This window comes from Trichosurus vulpecula, chromosome 7 (assembly GCF_011100635.1).
Source record: "Trichosurus vulpecula isolate mTriVul1 chromosome 7, mTriVul1.pri, whole genome shotgun sequence".
Lineage (NCBI taxonomy): Eukaryota > Metazoa > Chordata > Mammalia > Diprotodontia > Phalangeridae > Trichosurus > Trichosurus vulpecula.
In genome coordinates, this window is record NC_050579.1 from 54,903,482 (window position 1) to 54,930,767 (window position 27,286).

General features: G+C 42.3%; 1 protein-coding gene across 2 annotated transcripts in view; it reads left to right on the forward strand.

Annotated features, from left to right (window-relative positions):
- Positions 1 to 2,153: 2,153 nt before the first annotated feature.
- Positions 2,154 to 27,286, forward strand: part of AMPD1 (adenosine monophosphate deaminase 1) — a 35,847-nt gene continuing 10,714 nt past the window's right edge. Inside the window, exons 1-11 of one of the 2 annotated variants that reach the window (XM_036767550.1) lie at positions 2,154 to 2,175; positions 3,297 to 3,308; positions 8,715 to 8,895; positions 13,541 to 13,706; positions 17,934 to 18,099; positions 21,198 to 21,417; positions 22,836 to 22,965; positions 24,914 to 25,108; positions 25,378 to 25,509; positions 26,520 to 26,683; positions 27,110 to 27,236. In XM_036767550.1, coding sequence (XP_036623445.1) covers positions 2,154 to 2,175; positions 3,297 to 3,308; positions 8,715 to 8,895; positions 13,541 to 13,706; positions 17,934 to 18,099; positions 21,198 to 21,417; positions 22,836 to 22,965; positions 24,914 to 25,108; positions 25,378 to 25,509; positions 26,520 to 26,683; positions 27,110 to 27,236 — 1,515 coding nt within the window. The remainder of the gene's footprint in view (positions 2,176 to 3,296; positions 3,309 to 8,714; positions 8,896 to 13,540; positions 13,707 to 17,933; positions 18,100 to 21,197; positions 21,418 to 22,835; positions 22,966 to 24,913; positions 25,109 to 25,377; positions 25,510 to 26,519; positions 26,684 to 27,109; positions 27,237 to 27,286) is intronic. The other variant, XM_036767551.1, reaches the window with a different exon arrangement.

The following is a 27,286-nucleotide window of genomic DNA, read 5'->3' on the forward strand; positions in this document are numbered from 1 at the left end:
CTCCAGGGCTGCTGCTCTACTCACTGCACCACCTAGCTGCCCCCAAAAGGAGCTTTTAATCTACTGTTTATAGACTTCTATGAGTCCTTTGAGTTTTCCACCTTCTGCTTGGACAGTAAAATAAAGGCTGTATATTGTTACTTTGAGAATGTGCAGGAGAACTGAGCACCCATTTACCCACATCACTGGAGACCTGGACACAACCTGTGTTCTAATATTCTCAGAAGAAATTCCAGGTGTAAGAGAGAGCCAATGCCCAGAGCCAAGATAAAGTGTCTTGTTCAAGGAATAGCCAGGAGGCCAGTGTTACTGGATCAAAGCATATCTGTTGGGAGATAAGGTGTAAGAAGTTTGGAAAGGTAGGAGGGGGTTTTGAACACCAAACAGAGAAATTTGATCCTGGAAGTGATAGGCAGCCACTGGAATTTATTGGGGGGTGGTGGTGAGGGGGAAGTATAACATGATCACTGTGCTTTAGGAAAATCAGTGTGGTGGCTGAATGGAAGATAGAGTGGGGAAAGACTTGAGGTAGGCAGATTCTTTTGTGGTTCAGTCGTATCTGACTCTGTGACCCCATTTGGGGTTTCTTGGCAAAGATACTGGAGCAGTTTGCCATTTCCTTCTCCAGCTCATTTTACAGATGAGGAAATCGAGGCAAACAGTGTTAGGTGATTTGCCCAGGTTCACACAGCTCTTACAACAGTCCAGGTACAACAAAGTGATGGGGCTCTGTACCAGGGTGATGACGATGTCAGAGGAAAGAAGGGGCATATTTGAGAGATGTTGCAAAGGTGAAATCAAAAGGCCTTGGCACAATATTAGATATGGGGAGTGGGGTGAGAGATAGTGAGGGTCTATGATGACTCCTGGGCTGTGAGCCTGTGACTAGGAGGAGGGTGGTGCCCTCTACTGTAAGAGGGGAAGGAGGAGGGGCAGGGTTTGGGGGGAAAGATAATGAGTTCAGTTTCAGATGGGAAAGGACAGTATATAAAGTACAATGTATAAAGTTATGGCTTACCCTGGTGTCCACTAAGAATTGTTGTCCAGCAAATATTAAATGTCTGATAGCAACCAATAAATTAGCAAGTTGTGCCTACTTTGAGTATTTTGTTTTAAATTTAGTGGTTAACTGTTGGTTAATCTAGTGGTTAACGTCAGTGTAGAGTTTCTATGCAACAGTCATCTGCTTAGTTTAGCAAAGTGCTGGAGCTGTCCTTTAGGAGGAAAAGCATTTAACTTGGTGTTAAGGGGACCCAGGTTTGAACGTGACCCTGGGTAGATCCATTCTCCTCTCCTATCCTTAGTTCCCTCATCTGTAAAATGGGGGTAATCAATATGTTAGCATTTACAACACAGGACTGTCATGTGGATTGAATTTGATTGCTCATGTAAAGCACTTTAAAGCCTTTAAAGGGCTACATAAAACTCAATTATTAGCTTCCAGCAATGTGTCTAATGGTAGATACTTAACAAATGTGAATTGAATTGAACTGAGTATCTAACAAAGACTTTTGCCTAGCGGAGGGCCCTTTTTTGGGCCTTATAGCAGAGAAGATTCTATTCATTTGGGAAATGCTATTTATTAGAGTGAACTTTTTCCTTACATTAAAAATTTTACTAAATGAATTTCTGCCAAGACAGACACCTATAATGAGAGCCAAATGTATTTTTAAGACTCAGGCGAATATACTGGTACACATGTGCGCGCGCGTGCACGCACACACACACACACACACGCACACTCCTGAATTTTGTTACCTCAAATTTTTCAGAAATGTGGAAGAATTTATTATTATAGCAAGTCAAAAAAATACAAAAGGCAAGAAAACAACATTTGAAGCAAATTTGAAGCAAACAGTGGGAAGAAATATGTAGGTTTGTATTCTAAAGCCAAACCTAATTTCTAGCCATTCACAGGCACCAGAGCAAAGTTAGAGAGACCCTCCCATTTCACCTGTTTCTCTGTCAATTGCCTAACTCTTTAAATAGGCCCAGATCTCATCTCTCTTCTTTTAGCAGTGGAGGGTCAGGTTACAGGAGTCCAGAGAAAATAATAAAATGGATGTCAGGATATTTAAAGGGTTCAGTCTGGCCTCCCCACATTTGCTGTGCCTTTCTCTAGTGCTACCCAGGATTCAGGGTCCCCAGCAACAATGGCATTGTTCAAAATTCCAGGTAGGTGACCCAAGGCACTCCAAAGAATCTGCTTTGCACTGACGTAAGGTTTAAAATCTTCCATTTCTTGTTCGTGATAGCTCTGATAACCTGGTCGGGTGCTCAACAATCGCTCTGATTACATAGACTGCGAGAGCAAACAAGTCCTTGAAAGAGGAAAAAGAAAAACCCCAGCATGTGCCCCAAGTGTGAACAAATCCCAGGAGAGAGTTGGATCAGGTACCAGGTGTCCTGCATAGGTTTGTGGGATGCCTAGGGCCAGAGAAAGCTGTGTCCATAGAGAAAAGACTGTTGGATTTGGCCACATGAGACCTGGCTTTGATTCTAGTCTCTGCCACTTAATTGCTATGTGACCTCAAATAAGTCACTTGATTTCTCTGGGCTTCCATTTCCTCATCTGTAAACTGAGGGAATTAAATTAAATGACCTCTAAGGTTCCTTCTAGCTCTAAAGTTGTAATTTTATGATCTGTAAGATAAGGAGACAGGACAAGGGCCTTTCCACCCTTTCCAGCTCTAAACTTATGATCTATGTCTTTGGCACCACAAAGTTGAGAAGGATGGTGGAAAAATTAGCCTGGAGTTTTCTTCCTGGGGCTGGTTTAATTGGAGGTCTGAGAGGCGTAGTTTAAAGAGATGGATTAGAGAAGAAGAGATGAATAGCCAGCAGCTCCAAAATCACCATGCTCTGAGGGGATTCTCCAATTATTTCATGTTTTTCTTTGTTTCATGAGTTGCCATGGCCAAAGAATTCATCAAAAGTAGCCAGCCTGCCTTACTGGGTAAGGAGGCTCTGTCCTCACTTAGAAGGCCAGTGCTCCAAAAGCAGACACAGCCTGTTACCACAATGTACTTGAAACCTTTCTGGCGCAGCAGTACCTGCCAGAGCTTATACTCCTCTGGCATAACGTTTGAGAGCTGAGGGTACCTTCTGTGCCACGCTGAGGCATCTGAGTAAGACTTGGTGGAGAAAGATTTGTCTAGAGGTAGTAATCTGGCAACAACAGAGGAAGTAAATACCCGGAGTGAATTCCATTGTTCCAAAGAAATGACTGATCACCCTAATTGTGACTTCTATAACTTGATCACATGTATTTGTTTTGTTTATTTTATTTCTAACAGCTAAAGAAAAACGTGAGTACCATGGTTTTTTTCCCTCTTCTGTGATTTGCTGAAGTTCCAACAGAACAAATGAGCTCTTGATTCAGGACCATGGCCATTTTTTTCAGCAGTGTTACATTGGTAGTAACTAAAATATTAGTAGCTGACAAGTTTTATTAAGGGAAATAAGCACCACAGATTATAGCAAATAATCTCATTAATTTTCTGATACTTTGCAAGTGACTTAAAACGCAAAATTGTAAGTGAACCTGTCGGGGGATGGATTTGATATTGTGAAGTGAAACCATCTTCATCCAGAATCAGAAACATAAAACAGGGGTGAATTGGGTCCCATCTTAATTAACTCTCCCCCAATATCAGTTGCAAATTGATTTTATTTGATCTGCATTGTAGTGAATCTCACCCAGGTGAGACAACACACATAATGAAAGAAAGGTTCCTTTTCCCCTCTTTTCTTACTTTTCATGATAAAGACTCATCCAGGCTTTCCTCTAAAGCTTCAGAAGAGAAGGGATGCACTACCTCCTGAGGCAGGCCATCTAGCCGCTAGATTGATCTAACTTTGGGGGGTTTTCCCCAATATCAAGGCTTAATTTGCCTCTTGTCCACTTCAACCCATTCCTGCTGGTGCTGCCCTCCAGTGGCCAACAGGACAAATTTATTCCCTCCTCCATTATAACAGCCCTTCAAAGACACAGCTATGTGCCTCCAGATCTTCTCTTCTTCAGGCTAAACATGCCCAGTACCTGCAACTAATCCTCATATGGAGATGGATCCAAGGCCCCTCACCATCCCAAGTCTATATACCCTCCACCTTATCAATGTCCTTTTTAATCTGTGTCATTCAAACTGAACATAGGATTCAAAGTGCTGTCTTTATAGGACAAAGTACAGAGAGGATCTCCTCCTTTCTTATCCCGGGAAGCTCTAGCTCCCTTAATACAGGCTCAGAGCACATGAGCTTTTTTTTGGCTAATGTGTCACACTGCCGACTCATTGAGTTTGCAGTCTATTCAATCCCCAAATCTTTATTTAGACAAACTGTTATCGAAGTAACTCCATCCTGTATTTGTGGAGTTGATTTTTTTTAACCTAAGTGAATGATTTTCTACTTTATCCCTATTCAATTTCATCTTATCACAGTCATCCTGTCAAGGAGATCATTTTGGAGCCTGACCAGACTGTCATCCTAGTTTGGAGTCATTTGCAAATCTCTTGTATATGCTGTGTATCCATTTACCCAAGTTATTGATGAAAAAGAATCAATATTCCACAGGGCCAAGGACTGAGTCCTAGAGTACTTCACTGGAGACCTCCTTCCAAATTGACTTTGAACCACTAGCGACAACTCTCAAGTTAAGAATTTCCCGATAGGTGGTAGCCCTGTAATTTAGGTCTCTCAAGCTATGAGATATATGGGATGGTGGGAAAAGCATTGCCCTGAGAGTCAAAAGGTCTAGGTTCGAATCCTGCCTCTGCCACATAGCTGGATGATGTTGGACAAATCACTTCATTTGACCTCTCTGGGCCTCCATTTTGGTCATCTGTAAAAGGAGGGGGTTGGGCTAAGTGACCAAGGTTCCTTCTGGCTCTATAATTATAGATTCAGACTCTGCCATATTACATGCTAATTTCTCTTATTTTCTAATAGCCACTGCTGAAAAAAAAAAACCATACCATCTTGAATCTATAGAGATCATTGGTGTTGGATGCTGAATCAAGCATGATTCCCCCCTTCTCCAAGGACCCTATAAACCAGTGTGCTCCCTCTCCTAGAATTATTCTTGGAAGGAAGATAAAATTGTTGAATATTGAACCAGTCTATGCTGCACCAAAACAATCAATTAAGTTCATGAAAAAATTAACAATTTGACCTTCTAGTGATTGCCCGTAGGATAGCGAAGTTTCTCATAATTCCACAGACTATTGTGTCACCCCATGGATATAGGCATGTAAAATACTCTTTGAACTTGAAATGCTTTTATAAGTATAGCTGTCAGGGAATAGCTGACTATGTGAGAAGGATCAACAACTGCCCAAAGTATAGCTTGGTATCTGACACATGTGCAGGGTCCATTTCAGCTATGTCAGGAAAGTCTGTTGCAAAGGCACCACTCCAGCATGAGATACCATCTACACCACCATTACTAACTGACTTTTTTTTTTCATTTGCCTCATGCCACATCCATGACATCTATTAACTTCCTGCTTATCCCTCCCCCTCCTGTTGCATGTGCTTGAAGTGCTAAGGTAGGACTTGTATTGTCCTGGGGAAATCTGTTAGAAATTCTCTGTTCTCATTAAATCTCCCTTTTGACCATTGCATATCTTTTGTGTTCTCTGAGAGTTGAACAAAATTGCAAACTATCTTCTCCTTGTTTGGGGATTTCTGCATGTTACACTTGGATTCATGGACACTTTTTCAATGCCAAAAAATGCTGAGCTTTAGAAAGAAAAAAAAAGGCAATTAGATGTAATGGATAGAAGGTCAGTCCCAGAGTCAAGAAGACCTGGGTTTAGCTCCTACTTCTGACACATATTGATTGTGTGACCATGGACAAGTCACTTGGCCTCTTAGTGCCCACAGGCAACTCTCTAAGACCATAAGTTATAGAGGAGTTGCCTGATCTGTATCAGGTGAGAAAGTTTCTGCACTGGGATTTCCCTACAAGAATAAAAACATAGATTCAAACCAAAAAGACAAAAGAAATGAAATAAACAGACTATAGGAATGCAACCAACACATTGAGCTGTTCTGTTAACTTGGCCATGACAAAAGGGCAGGATAAAACTGAGGGTAAATATGAGCAAAGCTCAGTTTGGTTACCATCATGTCACGGACCCATTCTTCTGCTGGTATCTTCTATAGAAGTTGTCTGCCATTACTCAAATACATTGTTTCCCTCATTCATTTGAATATGATTTGATTATACCTACTGAATGTTATAACTAAAACTAACAGACAAAGAAATCGGAAGAGAAAGTAGAAAAGCAAATAATAAGTAGTCTTTTACATAATGTTCCCAGGCTCTCTTGCTATAACCTCCTGAAGAGCTGTGTGGGCATTGCTAGGGGGTGTGCCTCCTTGGGCATCCTGAGGGTAATTTCTCCATAATCTGTCATTATAACAGCTAACTCACTGTCTGTCATCCTCATCATTGCTAGCCACCTCCATCTGAAGCAGCAATTTATTGAAGGTTTCCTGAGGAAGGGCTTGGCATAGAGCCCTTAAGACAGTGAGGTCCTTAGCCACTGGATGAATAAAACTGAAAAGAGACAGATGGAGGGATCTGGATTTGGATTTGTAACTGAAGGACCTGTGTTCCAATCCCAGCTTCACCATATTACCTGTGTGACCTTGGACTAGGGGCATCACTGCTCTGGTCCTCATTTTCCTCACCTGTAAAATAAGAGAGTTGGACTGATCTCTAAAGCTCTAAATGTACAATCCTACAGAAGAAGTCAGTTGTAGATTCAGAACAGTATAGGCAAAGAGACCTTTGAAGATCAATTAGTACAGATGACCCTGTATCATCATCTTGCGGGATGTTTTACCCATCAGAATGCACGCTGTCTTCTGATTCTGAGGATCTTGGCTTTATCCTTTGCAAAGTTAATGTTCCTCTCCCTCTTTTAAGAATGAGGAAGACAAGGCTTCCGTAAGAGAATTCACTTGTCAAGGGTCACATATGAAGAAAATCAGCATAAAGCTCCAACTCCACACTTCTCTAGGGTCTGTGCCCAATATGGGGAACTTTGCTCTGTGCTTCCGATGGTGACCTTGAACTCAGCCCATTCCTGGTGTGCTGAGATCTGGGGAATGCCAGGAGTGCCCTGTCTGGAACAAGAGGGAGAAAGGACCAAATTTAATTGCCAAGAAGCGCTCTGATCAGTGACTTTCAAACATTTCGCAGTGGAGTGGCCACTTTAGGACTAAGGACCCCAGAGAACTATGCACATACTGGCCCGAAGTCAGAGAGGTCAAGCCCTAGTTCTGTCTCTCACTGACTATGGCAACTTGGGTGAGACCATTCATCTCTCTGGGCCTCCATTAGGTTATCTGTAAAATGCTAAGATTGAACTAGATGAGTTTTGAAATCCCTTCCTGATTTAAAAGCCTATGAGCTGGGCTACACAGGAAAACACCTCAGCTTGAAAAGGATTGGTGAACGTTAACAGTTGAGTCATTCTGTGTTCTCAGGCCCCAGGCAGAAAGCTATGAAGCCCCTGTAACAATTCCCTTGCCTTGCACCATGACCAGACTTGGAACTAGCATGGGGTGTGCTTAGGAATGTGTCACAGATGCCCAACACGGATGATGGGAGTGGGGTTGTACTATTAGTCCTCCAATTTGAAGGTATTGCTTCCCAACCTGAGGGAGAGGCATCTCTTCTCCCCTCCCCACCATCTCCTCCCAACTGCTCCCAAGTTCACCCCCTAAGTTTCCAAGGCTGTCATGCCTCTCTCCCAAGACACCTTCCCATTGGGGCAGAGCAGAGTCCACCCACCTCACCTCCCATCTACCAGGTGGCCCCTGGCCCAGGGATCAGGGGGGAAGGGGCTCCCTGCTGGCTGCACTGCCTGCCTCTGTACCTGTCCCCCGGATTAAATAGCCTTTGCCCCCTCTGTCACTATCCTCTTCTTTCTTTCCTTTTCATGGGGTCCTCTAGAGCATTCCTCTACTGTAGTACAGCAGAAAAAAATGTAGGATTTAGGATTTGAGGAAGAGTTTGAATCCTGGCTCACAGTCATTTCATTTCTCTTGGCCTCAGTTTCCCCATTTTTAAAATGATGTAAAACTAGACGACCTCCAAAGTCCCTTCTAGTTCTAAATGTATGACTGCATGATCTTTTATCTTTCCCTCTCATGTTGTTTTTATTTTAGGTGCTCACTGAAACAGCTTTTTTCAGAAGACACCACATCTCTTGGCACCCTCTCTGAGGCTGGCTGGCCATTCTCGTACCCACTGACCCAGAGGGCTAGGAGGAGCATGCTCGTTGCTACATTCAGTCCCTCCCTTTGCCACCATTACTCAGCAAGAGCTTCTCCTGCTATAAAGTTCACGCCCTACTGTCCTGATCTTTGTTATTATCATCAAGGGACATCCAGCTTATTCTCCCTCCTCTGAAAGGCTGCCTTTCAATTTTTTTTCTCCACTCCAACCTCTTCCCCTTTCAAACACCCTGACCGCCTAGTTCCTTGATGTTTGCAAGTCTCATGACCTATGGTTCCACTCTATCTTAATCAAATACATGCCTTAGACACCAACCCATTCCTGTCCCCACTCTAGTGAATTTGCTCGCAGTGTGAGAATTCCTAGTTCTAGTCCTGACCCTGACATCCACATGTAGCCACTCAATAAATGACAGAGCTTGCTGGGAGAATACAACACTAATACATGAAAACTTCTTTTAAAGCAATGGATGAAGCGACACGAAACTTTGCAGAAAAAGTTTTTGCTTCTGAAGTCAAGGATGAGGGAGGACGACATGAGCTTTCACCATTTGACGTGGATGAAGTCTGCCCAATTTCTCTGCGGGAGATGCAAGAACACATATTCCACCTGGAGACCTTATCCGTCACCACTGAAGGGAAGAGGTAAAATGTGCTCAGTGCATAGTAGATGCTTAATAATTATTTGGTGAATGGATAGATGGATTTGTTGCCTCTATCAAATAATAGCATTTCATTGTATTCAGTTGAATGTAAACTGCTAGAAGGCAGGGATTGTTTTTCAAATAAATTTGTATTCTGAATACTTTGCAGATCTCCTTGAACAAAACAGGCACTTAATGATTTATCTTATACTGATCATTTAGTTTTATACACATACATAGTAATATAGGTAAATATTTCCCCAACTAGAGTTTAAGCATTCTGAAGGCAGGGACAATATCTTCAAGTTCATTTTCTCCTTCCACAAAACCTATCAATGACAACAGAAATAAAAGTTTATTAGCACTTCTTGTATGCAAAATGTTATCCTAAGGCTGAGGAAAATGACAGATTTAGCTAAGACATGTTCTCTGTCCTTGTGTAGTTTGCAGGCTAGGAAGGATAAAAGCGGAAACAATGGTAGCTGTAATATACAGTTTTACGCAGTAAGTGCATTCCAGAGGGGTGCTATGTGGAGGAAAGAGTCATTGACAAATGGAGCAACTGAGGAGGGCTTCCTAAAGAAGTCGCCATCTGAGGTGGGCTTTGAAGGATGGATAAGGCTTTAGTAAGTAAAGAGAGAGATGGAGAACACTTGAGACGTAGGAAGCATCATAGACAAACTTCAACTTAACTGAAGCATAGAGTCTGTGGAAGAGAATAAGAGGAGATAATATTGAAAAAGGAGAGAGATGGCTGACTGTGGAGGGCCTTGAATGCAAGGAAGGGAGCTTGGAGGTTCCTCACTAGAAGATATGGAATCACTAAATATATATTTTAACAGAAGGGCAACACAATTAAATCAACTCATAAGGAAGATGATCCTGGCAGAGGAGTATGAAGGATAATTGGAGAGGCAAAAGAGTGGAGGCAGGAAGGCCTGCCAGGAGGCTATGATAATAACCCCAGACAGTCAATAAACAATTATTAGGTGCTTGCTATGTGCCAGGCACTGTAAGGGCTGGTGGCAAAGTCTGTACAAGGGTAGTAGCAGTGGGAATAGAGAGGAAGGAATGGATGGGAGAAGTGTATTGGAGGTATAATTGACAAGCCTTGACAACTGATTCAAAGGAAGAGGGTAGAATAATGCCAAGACTATAAACATGGAAAACGGTAAATGACGGTTCCAGAGACAGACATAGTGAAGACAGCAGAAGGAGCAAGTTTAGGGGGAAGGGAATTTTATGGACTAGGTGTGGAACCTAGTAAAGCATCTGTACTCCCTCTTCTTTCTGTCTGGAGGCTTACTCACCTCCAACATGCCCTCATGATGGCAGGTCTGGGTTTTTTGCCCTAGAGTGGGGCGGGGGGGGGGGGGCAGGCGGGGTAGGAGAGTACAGCCACAGCCATGAGCACACTACTGCAACTCAAACTTTCCCAGGGTCCTCTCTCTAGGGGTAATCCTAGGGGAGTATATTCCTACTACTTGCCACTATTGCTCCTGAACCCCCATTGTTGTGCTTCCATTTACAGAAAATCATCCTTGATAACACCATTGCCTCTTAAACATGAAACATTTACAAAACAAGAACTCGAAAGCAATAATAAGCATAACATTTACCAACTAACTGATTGACTGATAGTTCCCCTACAAATCCAGGTCACATTCTCCCACCACTGCCTATAGGAAAAGTGGGCACACAAAGAACACTACCAGGCAGATCCTTGAGTAGGATAAGCCATGTGCTTGGGGTGATATTTGACTCTGGACTGCCAGCTTTGATATTTAGAAAAGAGGCTCCATCACATGCCATCTGCTGGACAAAATTATTTCCCTTCCATCTGCTCCCCTTCTGGCCCTCATAGATCTCCAAAACTGCTTCTCTGCTATTCTCAGTCTGCTGAAGTGGTGTCCAGCTCTTTTAACACAGAGATATCACTGGCAGGGTACTGAGAAAGTGTTGCATTTTTTTTAGTAAATATATATTTTTATACATGCACATACATATATTATATGTACATATATGTGTACATACATGCACACATATATATATGTATATATATATATATACATACACATAACTCTCAGCAAAAGAACTGCAAAGCCTGTCTTTCCCCTACTCTCTCTTTTAATCTATAGTGGCAATATAAAGTAACATAGGTATCTCTGAGGGGCTTCCCTCTTTCAGGGTATAAATGGTGCTAGAGAGAAATAAGCTCAAACAGCTCTTCACATAGCAACAAGATTCAGCTCTCTTCCAATGAGTGTCCAACAGTTGCAAAGCCTATCTGATTTCACTCAGCTCTCTCAGATGGCTCAGGCTTTCTACAGTCAGTCAGCTCTCAGCAAAACTATGTCTCTTATCCAATCCACGTCGCTCCCAGCAAAGAAGCTGAAAAGCCTGTCTGTCAGCTTCTGTTGTCTGTAAACAGCTTCTCTCATCTCCTTCTGCATCTTCTGTCCCTGGCTTCTTTTGGCTCATCCTGCACTCGGCTTTTTCTCTTCTTCTGTCTTCATCTAGTCATCTCTCATAGCCACTAATGCTTCAAGTCAGAGCTTTCTCATGAGCAGTGACCCCTACCTAACTTATAATGTGAAACTTAAAAATTCTGCCTCTCTTTCAGGTGTGACCTCAACAAACCTTATATAATCATCCCATATACCCCCAAATAGTTATTTGATTTATATATATATACACACATATTATATATATGTATATTATATATACATATATAATATTTATTTATAAAAATTCTGAAAGCAGTCAGATGTAAATGAGCTGATAGCTTACAATTCATTGCAACTATCTTTAATTAAGTCAATGCTCTGTCTTCAAACAGTCTTCTCAGTACATCTGAGGGGCTATTTTCTCTAAGATCCTGAAAACTTTCTTTGTCTTTCCTAAATGACTTTTATCTGAGATGCTCTGTTTCTTCTCAAACGGACTTTATCAATGTTACTTACACAGATGCCCTATTTCTGCGCCTTTCAGAAAGCAAAATGTCCATTGAAAAAAGGGCAATATCCTGCATCCTTTCCCTAACCCCCCAGGAACATGTGCAGTAAATTAATCTACAGGTCCAGCGTTTTACAGAATCAACATATTTTACATTTGTTGTTGTTCAGTTTTTTTCAGTTGTGTCTGACTCTTCATAACCCCATATGGAGTTTTCTTGGCAGAGATACTGGACTGGTCTGCCATTTCCTTCTCCAGCTCATTTTACAGATTAAGAACTGAGGCAAACAGGGTTAAGTGATTTGCCCAGGGTCACACAGCTAGTAAGTATCTGAATCTAGACTTAAATTCATGAAGATGAGTCTTCCTGATTCCAAACCCAGTGCTCTATCCACTGTGCACATTAGGTTAAAATGAAATAAAATTTTCTCATTCAAGACCATAAATTAGTAAAAAAAAATACCCAAACCTCATTTATAACAATCAATATATATACACATACACAATTTTATCGGCAAAAGTAAATATTTTTATTCACAATGATGAATATGTGCAATTGTATTTTATAACTGCAATCAAATTTATAATTCATATGTTATAATTCTGTATATGCAAATACATCTATAGCACATTACCAAAATATATAAGCAATATATGGTGCAAATGGTGTAAATACTAAATATTTACATAATAGCATATATATCAACATTTTATAAACAGTTAAAACATATATCTCAATAGCAATAATGAATGGTATAAAACATAGAGCAAAATGTAGTTGCACATGATGCCATCACAGAACTGTTTGGGTCTCTAAGCAACCATCTCTATTCTTTTACTTCATGCATGTAAGGCTAATCACTGGCTTAATAGTGCCGACATTCTTAGCCTGAGTTTCTATCTAGATTGTTGATTATCAGTGTCAGTTAAAGTTAGCGTTGAGCTCTTAAAAAGCTTAGGCTGGCTACCACGGTCCCTTTTGAGTACATTCCATTCCCAGCCTGCAACTGGTATATTAGGGTAAAATGGAGTTGCTTCTGAGTTTAATCCTACCTCATCAACTGAAGTGGTATTCTCCTGTGATCAAGATATATTTAATTGAGTTAGATGATCCTCTAGAGATGGAGGCTAATAATACATAATCTCATCTTTATTGTGAGTGTTATAATTTGTCTGCAGTATTATTTGGCTCTGTCTTTCTTTCTTCAATATGTAGGTGAGCTCTTTTCCTCTGAATCCTACATGTAGCTGGTTTGTACATATTTGTTTGTATATTGTCTCCCCCATTAGATTGTGAAGTCCTCAAGGGCAGGGATTATCTTTTGGTTTTCTTTGTATTCCCACCAATTAGTATTTGCATTCCCACTAATTAGCATGGTGCCAGGCACATAGTAGGTGCTTAACAAATTCTAGTGGACTAAGTAGTTGAAGCCCATAGGATTAAATGAGATCATAAAGGAAGAGAGACAAGAAGAGGGTCAAGGACAAAGCCTAAGCGATTGGGAAGAAGATGAAGAGCCGGTTAAGGAGGAAGAGAAGAGGTAGTTAGAGAGCTAGGACTGTCCAACAAACTTCATTCCCACATTTTAAGTTTTATGATTTTTGCCTCAAAATGAATATTTGCAGAGAAACCCAGACTTGCCTGTGCTGAAAGGAGAGAGAGCTGAGACCCTTTTTTCTTTCAAGAATAGGAAGAAGCGTTTCCAAAGCCGGAAGACGGTTAATTTGTCTGTTCCACCCAGTGAAACATCATCAACCAAACTGTTCCACATCGATGAGTACATTTCCTCATCTCCTATCTATCAAACTGTGCCAGACTTCCAGAGAGTACAGATCACAGGAGACTATGCCTCTGGGGTGAGCTGATATTCTTTCCTCATGGGCTCCTTGGCTCTTCTCTCCCAACTCCCCTCTCCTTCCTGTCCCTGCTACCTTGGCTTCCTTTCTGTCCTGATGCTCTGCTTCTGGGTTATGATATTATGGTATTATTTAGAGCTGAGTACTGTCTTACGCTTTTCAAAACACTTCATGTACTTTTACTCATTTGCCTTGGAGAATACTGGGTATGAGCAGGCTTACAGAATAGACTGACAGAAGGCTATAGACAAACACTAAAATAAAAACCTTCCCCTGGGCACAGCAAGCAACCTGACTCTACCAAGGAGCTATGATGCAAGAATGTGGGTGAAGGGAGTGGGCAGCACAGGGATCTGGGACCAGGTTGAAACAACTGACCACAGTTGAGTGAGTTGTTTGGCTGTCTCCCCACCAACCAAAGAAGCACAGATTCTTGGATCTTGTCCAAAATCAAAATCCGATGAGATAGTATTTGTACAGCGTTCAGCTTGTTACCTGGCACGTAGTAGGCACTTAATAGATGTGTATTCTCTCTCTTCCCTTCCCTTCTCTCTACCGCAGGGTGGTGTCCTGGAGTTTCTCTTTTGTGGGACCTAAGGCCCAAGGTCCAAGCTCTCTCCCTGAGATCTCCCTCCCCCACCCCACTGAACCTGCTTATTCTGAATACATTTTGTAGTGCTTGCTCCAGGCACTAAGATCACTAGTTACCCTTGTGAATATAGGTCATTTTATAGAACCATCCAAAGAAAACAGAGAAATGGCATGAGACAAGGACGGAAAGAGTGACGGGGACAGAGAGAGAATAGAAGCTGCTTCTCCTTAACAGAAAGCCCTCCCTCATTTCACTGGAGATGCTTACAGCATTTTGCTACTTGGAACAGATTCTAATATGATATGAGGGCTGGTGAATTCTTGGCTTCAGGAACCTGACCTATTTCTGCAGCCCAGAACAGTTGCCTAACTCATAAATCTCTGCCACTTGGACATAGAGGATCACCATCAGCAAATCAGTGAAACTAAAGTTCAGCTGCTAGTGTCCTCTCTAAATATAGTCTTCATGATCAGTCCCAGAGCCTCTTCTCGTGTAACTTGGCTGTTAGGCTCGGGGGAGTTGACTCAAAACATAATCAGGAGTCCTAGTGATGAAGCACATCCATTGTATGGCTAGTCTTATATGCCTCTTAACTGCTTGTTCCTAGCTGGGAGGAAGGTTGAAGGGAAAGGATTCTTTTGGTGTAGTTATATGGGATGATTAATTAGAATTAAGTGGTTAAGAGTAGCTTGGTATTAGGGAAGCAGAAATCCTACAACTCAAGATCTCCAGCTAAATGGAAAATTAAAGGAAAAATGAGAAGTAGGGGAGAACATATGTCTCAGAGACTTAATGAACCAGATCTAGGCTGGTTCCACTGCACTTGGAAAATAGGAATGTAGAATGTAAACTGCTTGAAATCAGGCAGTGTCTCACTGCAGTGACTAGCACGGTACTTGGTTTATAATAGGTACTTAATATATGCTTGTTAGTTAATTGAGCTTCTGGTCTATTTGAACTAGTGCAGGATGTGAGAGAATTAAGGCAGAGGGACTTGTCTTAATTTTGTAATTGCTAAGGTGAGATAGAGGAGGGGGAGAGAGGGAGAGATAGAGATAAAGAGAGACAGACAGAGAGGGAGGGAGAGACAAAGGAGAGAGAGATAGAAGGAAAGGGAAGGGATAGAAAGAGAGAGATGAGAGAGGGAGAGAGACAGAGACAGAGGCAAAGGAAGGAAGTTGGGAAACAGAAGAGAAGGAGGAGAAAGGAGAGGGGAAGAAGAGAAAACAGTGTAGGATGGACTAAAGGATGAAACAGGGTGGAGTTAAAAGAAGAGAGGATTTTCTTGGATAATCAGGTAGTAGAAGATCTATCCAGGTGGGGAACCTGTGGCCTTCTAGGTCCTTGAGTGCGGCCGCACATGGAGCCTTGAGGCCGCAGGTTCCCTATTCCTAGTCTAAGTCAAGGATGTGCCAGACTCGGATGGGTGAATAGGACAAAAGGATCCAGAACTGAGAGCGCTCCTCGTATGGCAGTCGCTGCGCTGAACAAAGCTGGAAAGAGTTCTCTTTCTTGGCCCTTCTGGAGCCTTCTAGTTCTCATTGTCTCTCCCTCTCTGTGGCGAAGCAGCTTGGGTGAGTTCTCCAAACCTGGCCCAAGAACACCTCCTTGACTGCTTTGTTACATTCAAGGAGGGGCCCAAGTGTGAGAATTAGAGACAGAGGACCCAGCCTGTCTCCCCCAAGAAGAGGCCTTATCCCTGCCTGGGGGTGGTGGCAGCACAAACCCTTGTCCAAATCCTCTTTCTTCAAGTCAGATGAGTCTGAGCTAGCATATTAACAAAATGAAACTAATCTGGATGAAGGCCTGGAGCCTGGTTACCTGCTGGCAAGAAGCCTGCTTTCCACCCCAGAGAAATACGATAGGGCTCAACTTTGTGAACTTCAGTAATTAAACATTCAATAATTTCTGCTTAGGACTGAGGAGCCACTTTAATCTGCAGAACAGTGGGATTCAGTGAGGCTTCCCCTGGGGAATTAACCAATCTAATAAAGAATTCACATTTTTATGGCATTTTAAAGTTTACAAATTACTTTTAATACATGAGATCATTTAATTGTTGACACCCTGTGAGGGAAGTGCTATTATCACCCCCATTTTACAGATGAGAAGATATACTCAGGGTTAAAGGACTTACCCAGGTTCACATGGCTAATAAAAATCAGAGGCACAATTTGAACTCAGGCCTTCTTAGATTCTATACCCAAAGCTCTCTCTATTACACCAGGCTGCTACTAAGAAATCCCTGACATTTTTGGCCCAGCAACACATCTTCTGTGCCATCTATTGCCTTTTATAGATATAGATCAAGAGCAGTAAAAAAAGAAACCGGTATGACTTCTCACCACCATGTCCTGATCTTAACCAGAGCTGGCCCCTTTCAGACATGAAGTACACCCAGCTTCTGTGATAGGATTTAAAGGGCTCATTGGGTCTTTACTTGCTCCCAAATATCTCCTCCTGTAGCCTGATGTCCATAGTCCTGAAATTCATGCTGTTTAGAGCTACTCCTTTAAGTTCTGGTTTCACCTCCAGAAGGTCATAATGAAAATGCCCACATGTTGTGTGGGGAGAGAGAGGACATTGACATCATCACCTTCACCATCGTCATCATCAATTTTTATCTAGCGTTTTGAGGTCTGCAAGTTGCTTTACGTGTATCATCTCTTTGGGCATCCCAACAGCCCCAGGAGGTAGGTCCTATGGGCATTATTATCCCCATTTTACCCATGAGAAAACCAAGGCCTCCCCCAGTTTTAGAGATTCTCCCATGGTCTCACAGAGAGTGTCAGGAGTCAGATTGGACCCTGGGTCTTCCTGACTCCGAGTTCTGCACTCTCGGTGGCCGCACCAGACTATGCCAATATGACGTCTTTGTTAGCATGGACGATTTTCTCAGATTGTCTAGGTGTCACTCGGCACAGAAGAGGACACAGGACATGGCGGCAATGATAGCGAGAGCCAGCTTTTGTAGAGCACTTTACCAATATCAACTCATTTTATCCTCACAACCACCCCGGAAAGTAGCTGCTATATTAATCCCCATTTTGTGGAGGAGAAAACTGAGGCAGGCAGAGGTTAAATGTCTTGCCCAGAGTCACATAGCTGGAAAGTATCTGAGGCTGAATTTAACTCAGATCTTCCTGACTTAGATCCAACACTCTATCCACTCTGGGGGAGATTGCCTGAGGAAGGCAAGCCCAGGTGGACTATAGCATTGGGAGATAGGATGGAGGGTGGGGTACAGCCAGGTCAGCATGAGAACACCAAAGGTTTTCTGAGACAGAGAATCAAAGTGAGAAAATAAGAAGGTCAGACATCAGATACTACCTACATCCAGGGGTGTTCTGGAGCCGGTTCTTCTGAGAGAGCTGTTCAATTTTCAGTGTGAGCATTTATACCTTGGAAATCAGCAAATGATACAAATCAGGGATTGATTTATTGTTTCATTGATTTTCCAGACTTAAGGAAATGTTAATAATGCAAATTAAACTTAAAAGTGTGCTGTGTGTACATTTCCCACCCCTCACCCTCTTCCCAAAAGTCAGTTGTTAAATATTCACCAGTCGCCACTGTGGGCTGCTTCCCAATCTGGATGGGGCTTTGACCCTCATACTGAGAGGCTTTGTCTTTAGGTTACTGTAGAAGATTTTGAAGAAGTCTGCAAAGGTCTATACCGGGCACTATGTATACGGGAAAAATACATGCAGCAGTCATTTCAGAGGTTCCCTAAGACTCCTTCCAAGTATCTAAGGAACATTGAAGGAATTCCTTGGAAAGCAGATGAAAGCTTATACCCAGGTAACTGCTTCTCCTAAATGTCAATATGTCATGGATTTGTGATGCAGTCAGTATGGGAACTCCCTCTCTTCACCAGCAGATTGAAAACCACTCATAACTTCATATAGTTAGTGTTAAGAGAGTTGCTCGAAGATCAGAGAAGTTTGGTCACTTGACCATGGCACCATATAGCTAGTAAATGTCAAAGGTAGGATTTGTTTTTTTTTCAGGAAGAATTAAAACATTTATTGAGCATAAATATATTACATATACACTACAGATACAGTTAGGTATTACATATAGTGTAATATTTGCAAAATCTATACATTAAAATTGATATGGCAGTTTTAATACAATGCATGTGAAATAGTCTAAAATTTACAATACAGGAAAAAAACTTATGATTATTTCTCTCTTGAAGTTGAAAAGCTTGGAATGTATGTCCAACAGTGAGGTAAACCATTTTTTGTCTTTCAATTTAAAGAATTGTGCAAGGAAAACATTCAAACACTGAGTTACTGTAGCCAACCAACCAAGATTAGAAGACCCTCAGTGTTTCAAGTTGATAAAAACAAGGTAGAGAATGTGAAAAACATTGTTTTCCCTTAAGAAGGCTCATTCCCCGCCCCCCCCCCCCAATTGAACAATTGCATTTAGGACTCAAATTTTTGCTTCATATGATTGGTACTTCTCAAGGCAAGGGCTGGAGGGTTTTTGACATATTACGGGAGACGTTAAGAGCATCAAGAAAAGTCATTTATTTCTACACAGCAACAGTCACGGGACACTTTAGTTTACTGTCCTGTGTACATTGGAGGCCTACGGTAATATTTAGCTCAAGTTGGTGAATGTATATTGAGCGCCTACTGTGTACAAGGCACTGTGCTTGGTGCTAAGGCAAAAGCCTCAGCAGTGTGTGTGTGTGATGCTAAGCACTCCCTAACACTCATTGTACTAACAAGTAGGATCCTGCAGGATGGAAATTTGGGAGGAACACTCTCTCATTTTGTAGTTAGGATACTGAGGCTGAGAGGCTTTGGGCTTACACCAGATCACAGAAAGGGTGAGGAGTAGAGCTGGTATTTGAACCTGTGCCTTTCAGATCCAAACCCAGAGCTGGCAAAGGTAGGATTTGAACCCAGGTCTTCCTCACTGGGCCCAAGTCCAGAGCTCTACCTCCTATACTATGCTGTCAATTATAATTCCAATGAGTACAGAAGGAGAAAGCTATCAGATTTAGCTGAAACTAATCATAAATTCATATCAAATCATAGTATTGAGTATCAGGATTGAAACTAGATCTTAAGTTGTGAGCCGTATTCCTTATGGGAACTTTATAAATTACCCAGATCTGGGGAGGTTGCTAGAAAAGCTCTCCAACTGGGAACCAGTCCCCTGGCTCATGGGACCTCCCACCAAATCATATGTCTTTCTACTCCATCTGTCTCCCGGATCTCCCTTGGTGGTTGTTGTGCTTCGTAGCCAGGAGCCAGGAAAGACTTTGAAAGGTCGTTTAATCTCACCTTTCTCTACAACCACCCCCTGGTATCTCAGGCAGAAACCAATCCGGGATGTTTTTGTGGACCTTCAGATAGAGTTTGAACAAACTCCTTCCAACAAGTGAAGTTTTTATTGGTTTTTAATATATCCATTTTTCCCTATCAATCTTTAACAGAATTAATCTACTACCATGATCTTATTTTAAAAGATTTAGGGATGGGGCTTTTGAAAACTAAACAGCTTATGTTTTTAAAAAAATGCTTCTCTGTATTTCCCTTTAGTGGATAGAGAGCTGGTCCTGAAATCAGGAGGACCTGAGTTCAAATTCAGCCTCAGACACTTAATGGCCGTGTAACCCAGGGCAAGTCATTTAACCTCTATTAACCTTAGTTCCTCATCTAGAAACTGGAGACACACTGGAGAAGGCAAATCACTCCAGTATCTTTGCCAAGATAAACCCCGTAGACAAAGTCTATCCACAGGGTCATGTGGAGTCTAATGGGACTGAACAACCACAGTGATAGCTGACTGTAGTGGAAGGCTTGGGATTCAAATCCTGCCCTTGACACGCATTTGCTTTGTGACCCTGGTGAAATCCCTTGTGCTCTACATGCTTCCAGTAATTCACTCTGATTTCTCCACTAAGACAGATTTCACACCACGCTTTTCCCATGCTGGGATTCCTTCTGACACGGTTAATTGCTCTTACCAAGTCTTCGGAGGATCAAGAGCAGGGAATAATATTTTTGGCAATGGTAGCTGAAATCCAGGCGGATGGATATTCTCTTTCCAGGGTCAGTAATCTATGTAGCTACCACCACCTTGTCTTTGAACTGCTTATCCTCCACGCCTAGAATCCAGGCAGCCAGTTTGTTGTTGTTTTGAGCGTTTACTATTTGTCGAGCACGGTGCTAAGCACTTGGGATATAACTACAAGCAAAAAGAAAATCAGCCCCTGGCCTCAAGGAGCTTACATTCTAATGGGGAAAGGTAACAAAAAAGAGCTGTAAAGTACGGGGTGGGGGAATGGTAACCATCCAAGAACATGGTTTCCAAGTACAGAGATTTAGAGACAGAGCCAGGAAGGGGATTCTCCCTTCTTACCACTTAGAATCTCCAGGTTTGTTTTTTGTGAAGACTACTCTCGCACCATCTTCTGCATGAAACATCTGCTTCCCACAACTGCTAGTGCCTTCCCTTGCCCAATAGAATGGAATTTTTTTGAAGGTAGGAACCATTTCACTGGGGGGAAGGGGAGGTGGGGAGGGGTTGTAATCCTAGTGTCCAGCCCAGCGCCTGTGAAATTAGTATTAATAAGTGCTCACTGATTGATGGATTGACTCTCTTCTTGGTTATTGTGTTGGGAGAGTTATCAGAATAACTGGCTTATATAATCCCTCTGTTGTCACATTTTCTTCTCAATTTTAGTAGAAAAGTATCTGCTAAAAGAGTAGGATAAGATGTTTATAGATGTCATAACTAGAGAAGGTTGTAACAAAAACCAATTCTGAGTTAATGAGGTCCACACCAAGGAGGTTTTATGTATTTCATTTTATGACTCTTTCTTACATGGTCATTAATGCTGATGGTATATTTTTATCTGTGTTTCATTAAAAAAGTGTTTACTCCTCCCCCGAAGAAAGGAGAAGACCCTTTCCGAAAAGATGATCTCCCTGAAAACCTGGGCTATCATTTGAAGATGAAGGATGGTGTTGTTTATTGCTATGCTAATGAAGCCGCCGCCGGCAAAGAGGAGCCTGTACCTCTCCCCTATCTAAATTTGGACACTTTCTTGGATGATATGAATTTTTTACTTGCTCTAATTGCTCAAGGACCTGTGTAAGTATTGTTCATCTAGATGTCTACTGATTACAAAAATCTTCCTGCACCTATCTGTATTCCCAGCATAGTACCTAGCCCATAAATAAATTCTAGTTGACTGTCTTATCAGAGCTGTAACTAGGAATCTTTGCCCTTGCAAAGTGCCACAAATTGTATCCAGGACCAGTAGCACAAGCTGCCTTCCACTGAGGGACAAAGGCGAGTAACTACACTGCCCTGTGGTAGGAAACATTCTTCATTGCTAGGGCTGGGGACAGGTGTCTCAGGGAGGCAGTTCATTCCACCATCTGGTAACTTCCTGTCTTCTCTAATTATTCTTACTAAGGAGGTGCTAGAAAGACAGAGTGGTGCAGTGGTAGTAGAGAGCCTGACTCTGAGGCAAGAAGACCTGAGTTCAAGTCCTACTTCTGACATGTAGTGACTACGTGACCCTTGGCAGGTCATCTAACCTCTCAGTATTCCCAAGCAATTCTCAGACTCTTAAGTTTCAGAGCAATTGAAGATTCGTATTGGTAAAGAAAGGGCAGCTAGATGACACAATGGATAGACCACAGGGTCTGGAATCAGGAAGACCTGAATTTAAATCTGGCCTCAGATACTAGCTGTGTGTCCCTGGGCAAGTCGTTTAACCCTGTTTGCCTCAGTTTCCTCATCTGTAAAATGAGCTGGAAAAGGAAATGGCAGACCACTCCAGTATCTTTGCTAAGAAAACCCCACATGGGATCACTGAAAGTTGGACATGACTAAAAATGACTGAACACCAACAACAACACTGGTAGAGGGAGGGCCCTTAGTGCTCATTTTACTATACATAGGGAGTGCCAGTGAATCCAAAAGTTCAGACCAAAGGACAGAATAAAACAAGATTCCGTGCTCTGTTGTTTCTACCCTGATGAAGTGCCAGGTCTATCAGTGCCCTTTAAATATGGCACCCTGGGACAAAGACAGAGTCACTCCATCCTAGTTATGTTTCTGTGTCACATTATATGCCTTCCTTAGCTGAGAACTAAATCCTTAAAGAAGGGACCTTAGGGGTCACCTAGTCCAACTCCTTTATCTGATCAATGAAAACTGAGGCCAAGAGTGGTTATGTGACTTGCCCAAGGTCACAAAGGCACCAAGATGTATGCAACAGATAATTGGAAACCAGTTCTCATGCTGCTTCTCAAAAGGAAGTGAACCATCAGACCATGGCCCAAATCCATGACCTTGGTGCTATTAGCATCATGCTCTGACCATGCTAATATCTCTAATGAAGGGTACTACAGCATAAATAGAAATGGCCTTTAAAATGTATTTTCCCACTAAGTCATGATTTAGGTCTTGAAGATTTTAAATAATATCTGGATATGCTGGAATTTTAAAATTTAATTAAAAATAATTTTGTCATTTCGTTTTATTTTTTTTTTTTTTAGCAAAACCTATGCCCACCGACGCCTGAAGTTCCTGTTATCCAAGTTTCAGGTCCATCAAATGCTCAATGAGATGGATGAGTTAAAGGAACTGAAGAACAACCCCCATCGAGACTTCTACAACTGCAGGAAGGTAAAGTAGGGAGGGATCTTGGGAGCTCACTCCAGAGGCAAGAGACTAAGCCTCTGGCCCCTCCAGCTCTCAAAAAAAACCAAGAACTCCTGATATTAGAACTGAAGTGAGGGGGCAGCTAGGTGGATAGAACACTGCCCTGGAGTCAGGAGGACCTGAGTTCAAATCCAGCCTCAGACACTTACTAGCTGTGTGACCCTGGACAAGTCACTTAACCCCCATTGCCTCCAAAAAGAAAAAAGAATTGAACTGACATTACAGTGGGCCCATGCTGAAGGAAGAAAATAATATCAGCAATGGACTAGAAGGTTGAAGATGCCATTCTCAATCTCAATCTCAGTGACCATTAAGGCAGGCCCTTTTTGTCAACTAGAAGTGTTTCCAAGGTTTCATAATCAGACGATTTAGAGCAGTTGTGTAAAGCTCAGATAGAAACTTAAAGAGGCCACTGATCCCTATGTAAGGATCCCTGGAGGCCACGTGTTGCCTTTTTTTAAAGTGTAATATTAACTGCTTTCTCTTGTATTTTTATTTATTTTGTCAGCTATTTCCCAATTACATTTGAATCTGGCTCAGGCTGTGAATATTGTGGACCACATGCTTGACACTTCTGCTTTAGAGGCCTCCAAGGAAGTGGGAGCAGGAAATAGAATTAAGGAGGAAAAGAAACACAAAGACAAGAAATACCTAAGTGGAAGTGAGCTTGAGATCATAGATTTGGAGATGGAGGGGCCTAGAGGTCACCCAGAATAGAGGTGCCCATTGTACCCGTTGTATCCCTGGCATTTGGTAAACTTTTCTGTGCTCTCCATTGAATACTTTTGTTGTTCAGTCATTTCAGTCATGTCTGACTCTTGGGTTTGGTTTGATTTTGTTTTTTGGCAAAGATACTGGAGCGGTTTTGCCATTTCCATCTCCAGCCCATTTTACAGATGAAGAAACTGAGGCAGACAGGATTAATGACTTGTCCAGGGTCACACAGCTAGTAAGTGTCTGAGGACAGATTTGAACGCGGAAGATGAGTCTTCCTGACTCCAGGCCCAGCACGCTATTCACTGTGTCACCTAGCTGCCCTTCTTCATCTGTACCGCATTTCCCCATATGTAAGATGCACCTTAATTTTAGGGCCTGAAATTTGAAAAAAAATGTATTACATAAAGTTATTGAACTCAAGTTTTATTCATCATAAAATTCATACAACTCCTCATCACCGTCAAAACTCCCATCCGTTAGCTTGTCCTCATCTGTGTTTGATGACGAATCACCGTCTTCATATATTGCCTCGTCCTCAGTTCCATCTTTGGCATTTGAAATGACACGCTTCTTAAATGACTTGACAACGATCTTAATCTTGATATTATCCCATTATCTTTTCACCCAGGTACAAACTTCTCCTACAGTTGGTTTCTTCACTCTTGCCTCTCATGGCCTTCTTCTGCCATGGCGTTTTCAGTAGGGTTTCTTCTTCCCATAGCCAGTTTCGGATTGTTTTTGGAGGAGGACCAAACTTATGTTCAGCAGCATGATTTCCATTCACTTTTGCAAACTGGATCACTTTTAACATGAATTCAGCACTGTACGAAAATCTTTTCTGAGCCATTTCTGGGCAGAACATGGCAAAACGCAACCTAATATACTGGTAACAAATGCTAAACAATGAGTGCAAAGACAACAAGCGCGGAAAAGCGGGAAATGCAAGTAAAAAAATCTACAACCGCTGTATAAAACGCATCCAGTTTTTAGACCCCAAATTTTTTGAAAAAGAATGTGTCTTATACATGGGGAAATATGGTAAATTGGGGATAATAATAGTACCTACCTCACAGAATTATTGTGATCAAATGAAATAACAGAACCTTAAAGCACCACATAAATGCTGATTGTTACTATTATTGAATAGAAGATTTGCCCAGAAGACGATGGTTATTTTTTTCTTCTCGTAATGCAGGTAGACACTCATATCCATGCTGCTGCTTGTATGAACCAGAAACATCTGCTGCGCTTCATTAAGAAATCCTACCATGTGGATGCTGACCGAGTAGTCTATAGCACCAAGGAAAAAAATCTGACCTTAAAGGAACTTTTCACTAAACTAAACATGCATCCTTATGACCTGACGGTTGATTCTCTGGATGTTCATGCTGTAGGTTGGAAGGGTAACCCCACCTTGGCATGAACACATCTCTCTCCAAATCCTTCTTCCCTAGGACCCTCTCGATGTAGGCCCGTCCTTTGTCCATGGGGTTTGGGAGCACACCTTGCTGTTCTGGGCCTCTTTCTCAACCCTCATGTTCTGGGTTTCTTGGTAGAAGCCCATTGACTCAATCTTTCCCCCGCCACAACCCTCAGAAATGAACCCCTATGTGCTTCCATGTGCCTATAGGCGAATGTTACTCCTCTTTCCTAATGCAGGGACGTCAGACCTTCCAGCGTTTTGACAAGTTCAATGATAAATATAATCCCGTAGGGGCCAGTGAACTAAGGGATCTTTACCTGAAGACAGACAATCATATTAACGGAGAATATTTTGCCACCATCATCAAGGTGAGAAAGAGGCTACCGGGTCTATAGGGAGATGATGCCTGGCATGGTCCATCCATGTGGCCCAAGCCTAATGCTGAGGAAGAATGAAAGAGAGGATAACATCAGCAACTCCCATTAAGAATTACCATAGTAATAGCTAGCACTTAAATAACCATTAATAATAATGCCTTGCATTTATATAATACTTAATAGTTTACAAAGCACTGCCATGTACATTCTCTCCCTCTGATCCACCCAACAAACCCACAAGGTAAATAGGGCACAAACCATTATCTCAGTTTTTTAGATAAAGAAACTGGGGCTCAGAGCAGTTGCCCAAAGTCATACAGCTAATAAATGGCACAGGGAAGGCACTAAGTCTCTGCCTCTTTTCCTGATGCCATTCTGGCTCTCTCAGAACGGAGAAGCCCTCAGGGCCTGGGATTCAAAAAATCTGCGATTTTCTTCTGAGCCTTCAGTTTGGAAGCATGAAGAAATCCCTCTGGAAGTGTTCAGGGTGTGGACCTGGATACATGTCCTTTCAGGAACTGGGAGGAGAAAGTTCAAGAAGAGGCAGGATCAGTCTCTTTCATTCCCCTCATGATAGCCACACATCAGGAACTAGTAATGAAGGCAGGTCAGTCAGACTTAACGTGAGTTTCAAGGCTTCAGGGGGAATCTAGAAAGTTGGATTTTACTCTCAGACCTCTGGATTCCTCATACTTTTAGTTTAGCAGGCTTCCTCAATCACTGAGGATTATAGGATCATAAATCCAGAGCTAAAATCCCAGGTCCTCATCTGCTGTGTGTCACCCTCTACTCCTACTCCCATCAGTCCTATCTTTTCTGCCCTTGACATTGAAGTCCCCAGGGTCTTCTAATCCTCCCTTCCCATATTCGGTTGTTGGTTTTTTTTCTTAGTCTCCCTTTTCCCCATCTTAGCACCTAAGCCCTAAAGATCTTGTGGGAAATCCTGGCTCACAACCCTTGCTTTTCGCCCTGAGATAGTACCCTAGATTTTGGCCTTGCAGGAAGTAGGTGCAGACCTGGAGGATGCCAAGTACCAGCACGCAGAGCCCCGGCTATCCATTTATGGCCGTAGCCCTGACGAATGGACCAAGCTCTCAGCCTGGTTCGTCAGCAATCGTATCCACTCTCCCAACATGACATGGATGATTCAGGTTCCCAGAATCTAGTATGTGTCTGCCAAATCACAACCATCAAAGGCTGCCTTTGCCCCTTTTGATACACCTACCACCCTGCCTGCCTAAAGTTGGACTGAATGTAGAATTAACCCATGAACCTTTTCAACCTCATTCCCAGCTAGTCATCACATCCTCCATCTTCTAATGCTTGCCTCATCTCCTAAATCATTGTGCTTTGCCTCCGAGGGTTCATGAGAACAGGTGTAGCCCTGTGAAAACCCCGTGTCCCTCATACCCCTATAAGTGTTCCCTCACACTGTTCCAATTCCTCCTTGTGTGGTAACAGGTGCATGCTTACAAGATGAATCCAGCATGGAAATACCTCTGCTTTCCTGCCTGCAGACCAGCTCCCCCTCAGTAGGGCCACTGAATCCAACCCTCAAATATTTATCACTTTTCAATAATTTTATCTGCAGTGATGTGTTCCGGTCTAAGAATTTCCTTCCACACTTTGGTAAGATGCTGGAAAATATCTTCCTGCCTGTGTTTGAGGCTACTGTCAACCCTCAAGCTCACCCAGACCTCAGCATCTTTCTCAGGCATGTAAGTCTGTCTCCTGATGTCCCCCAAACTGTCCTGGGTCTTGGTCTCCT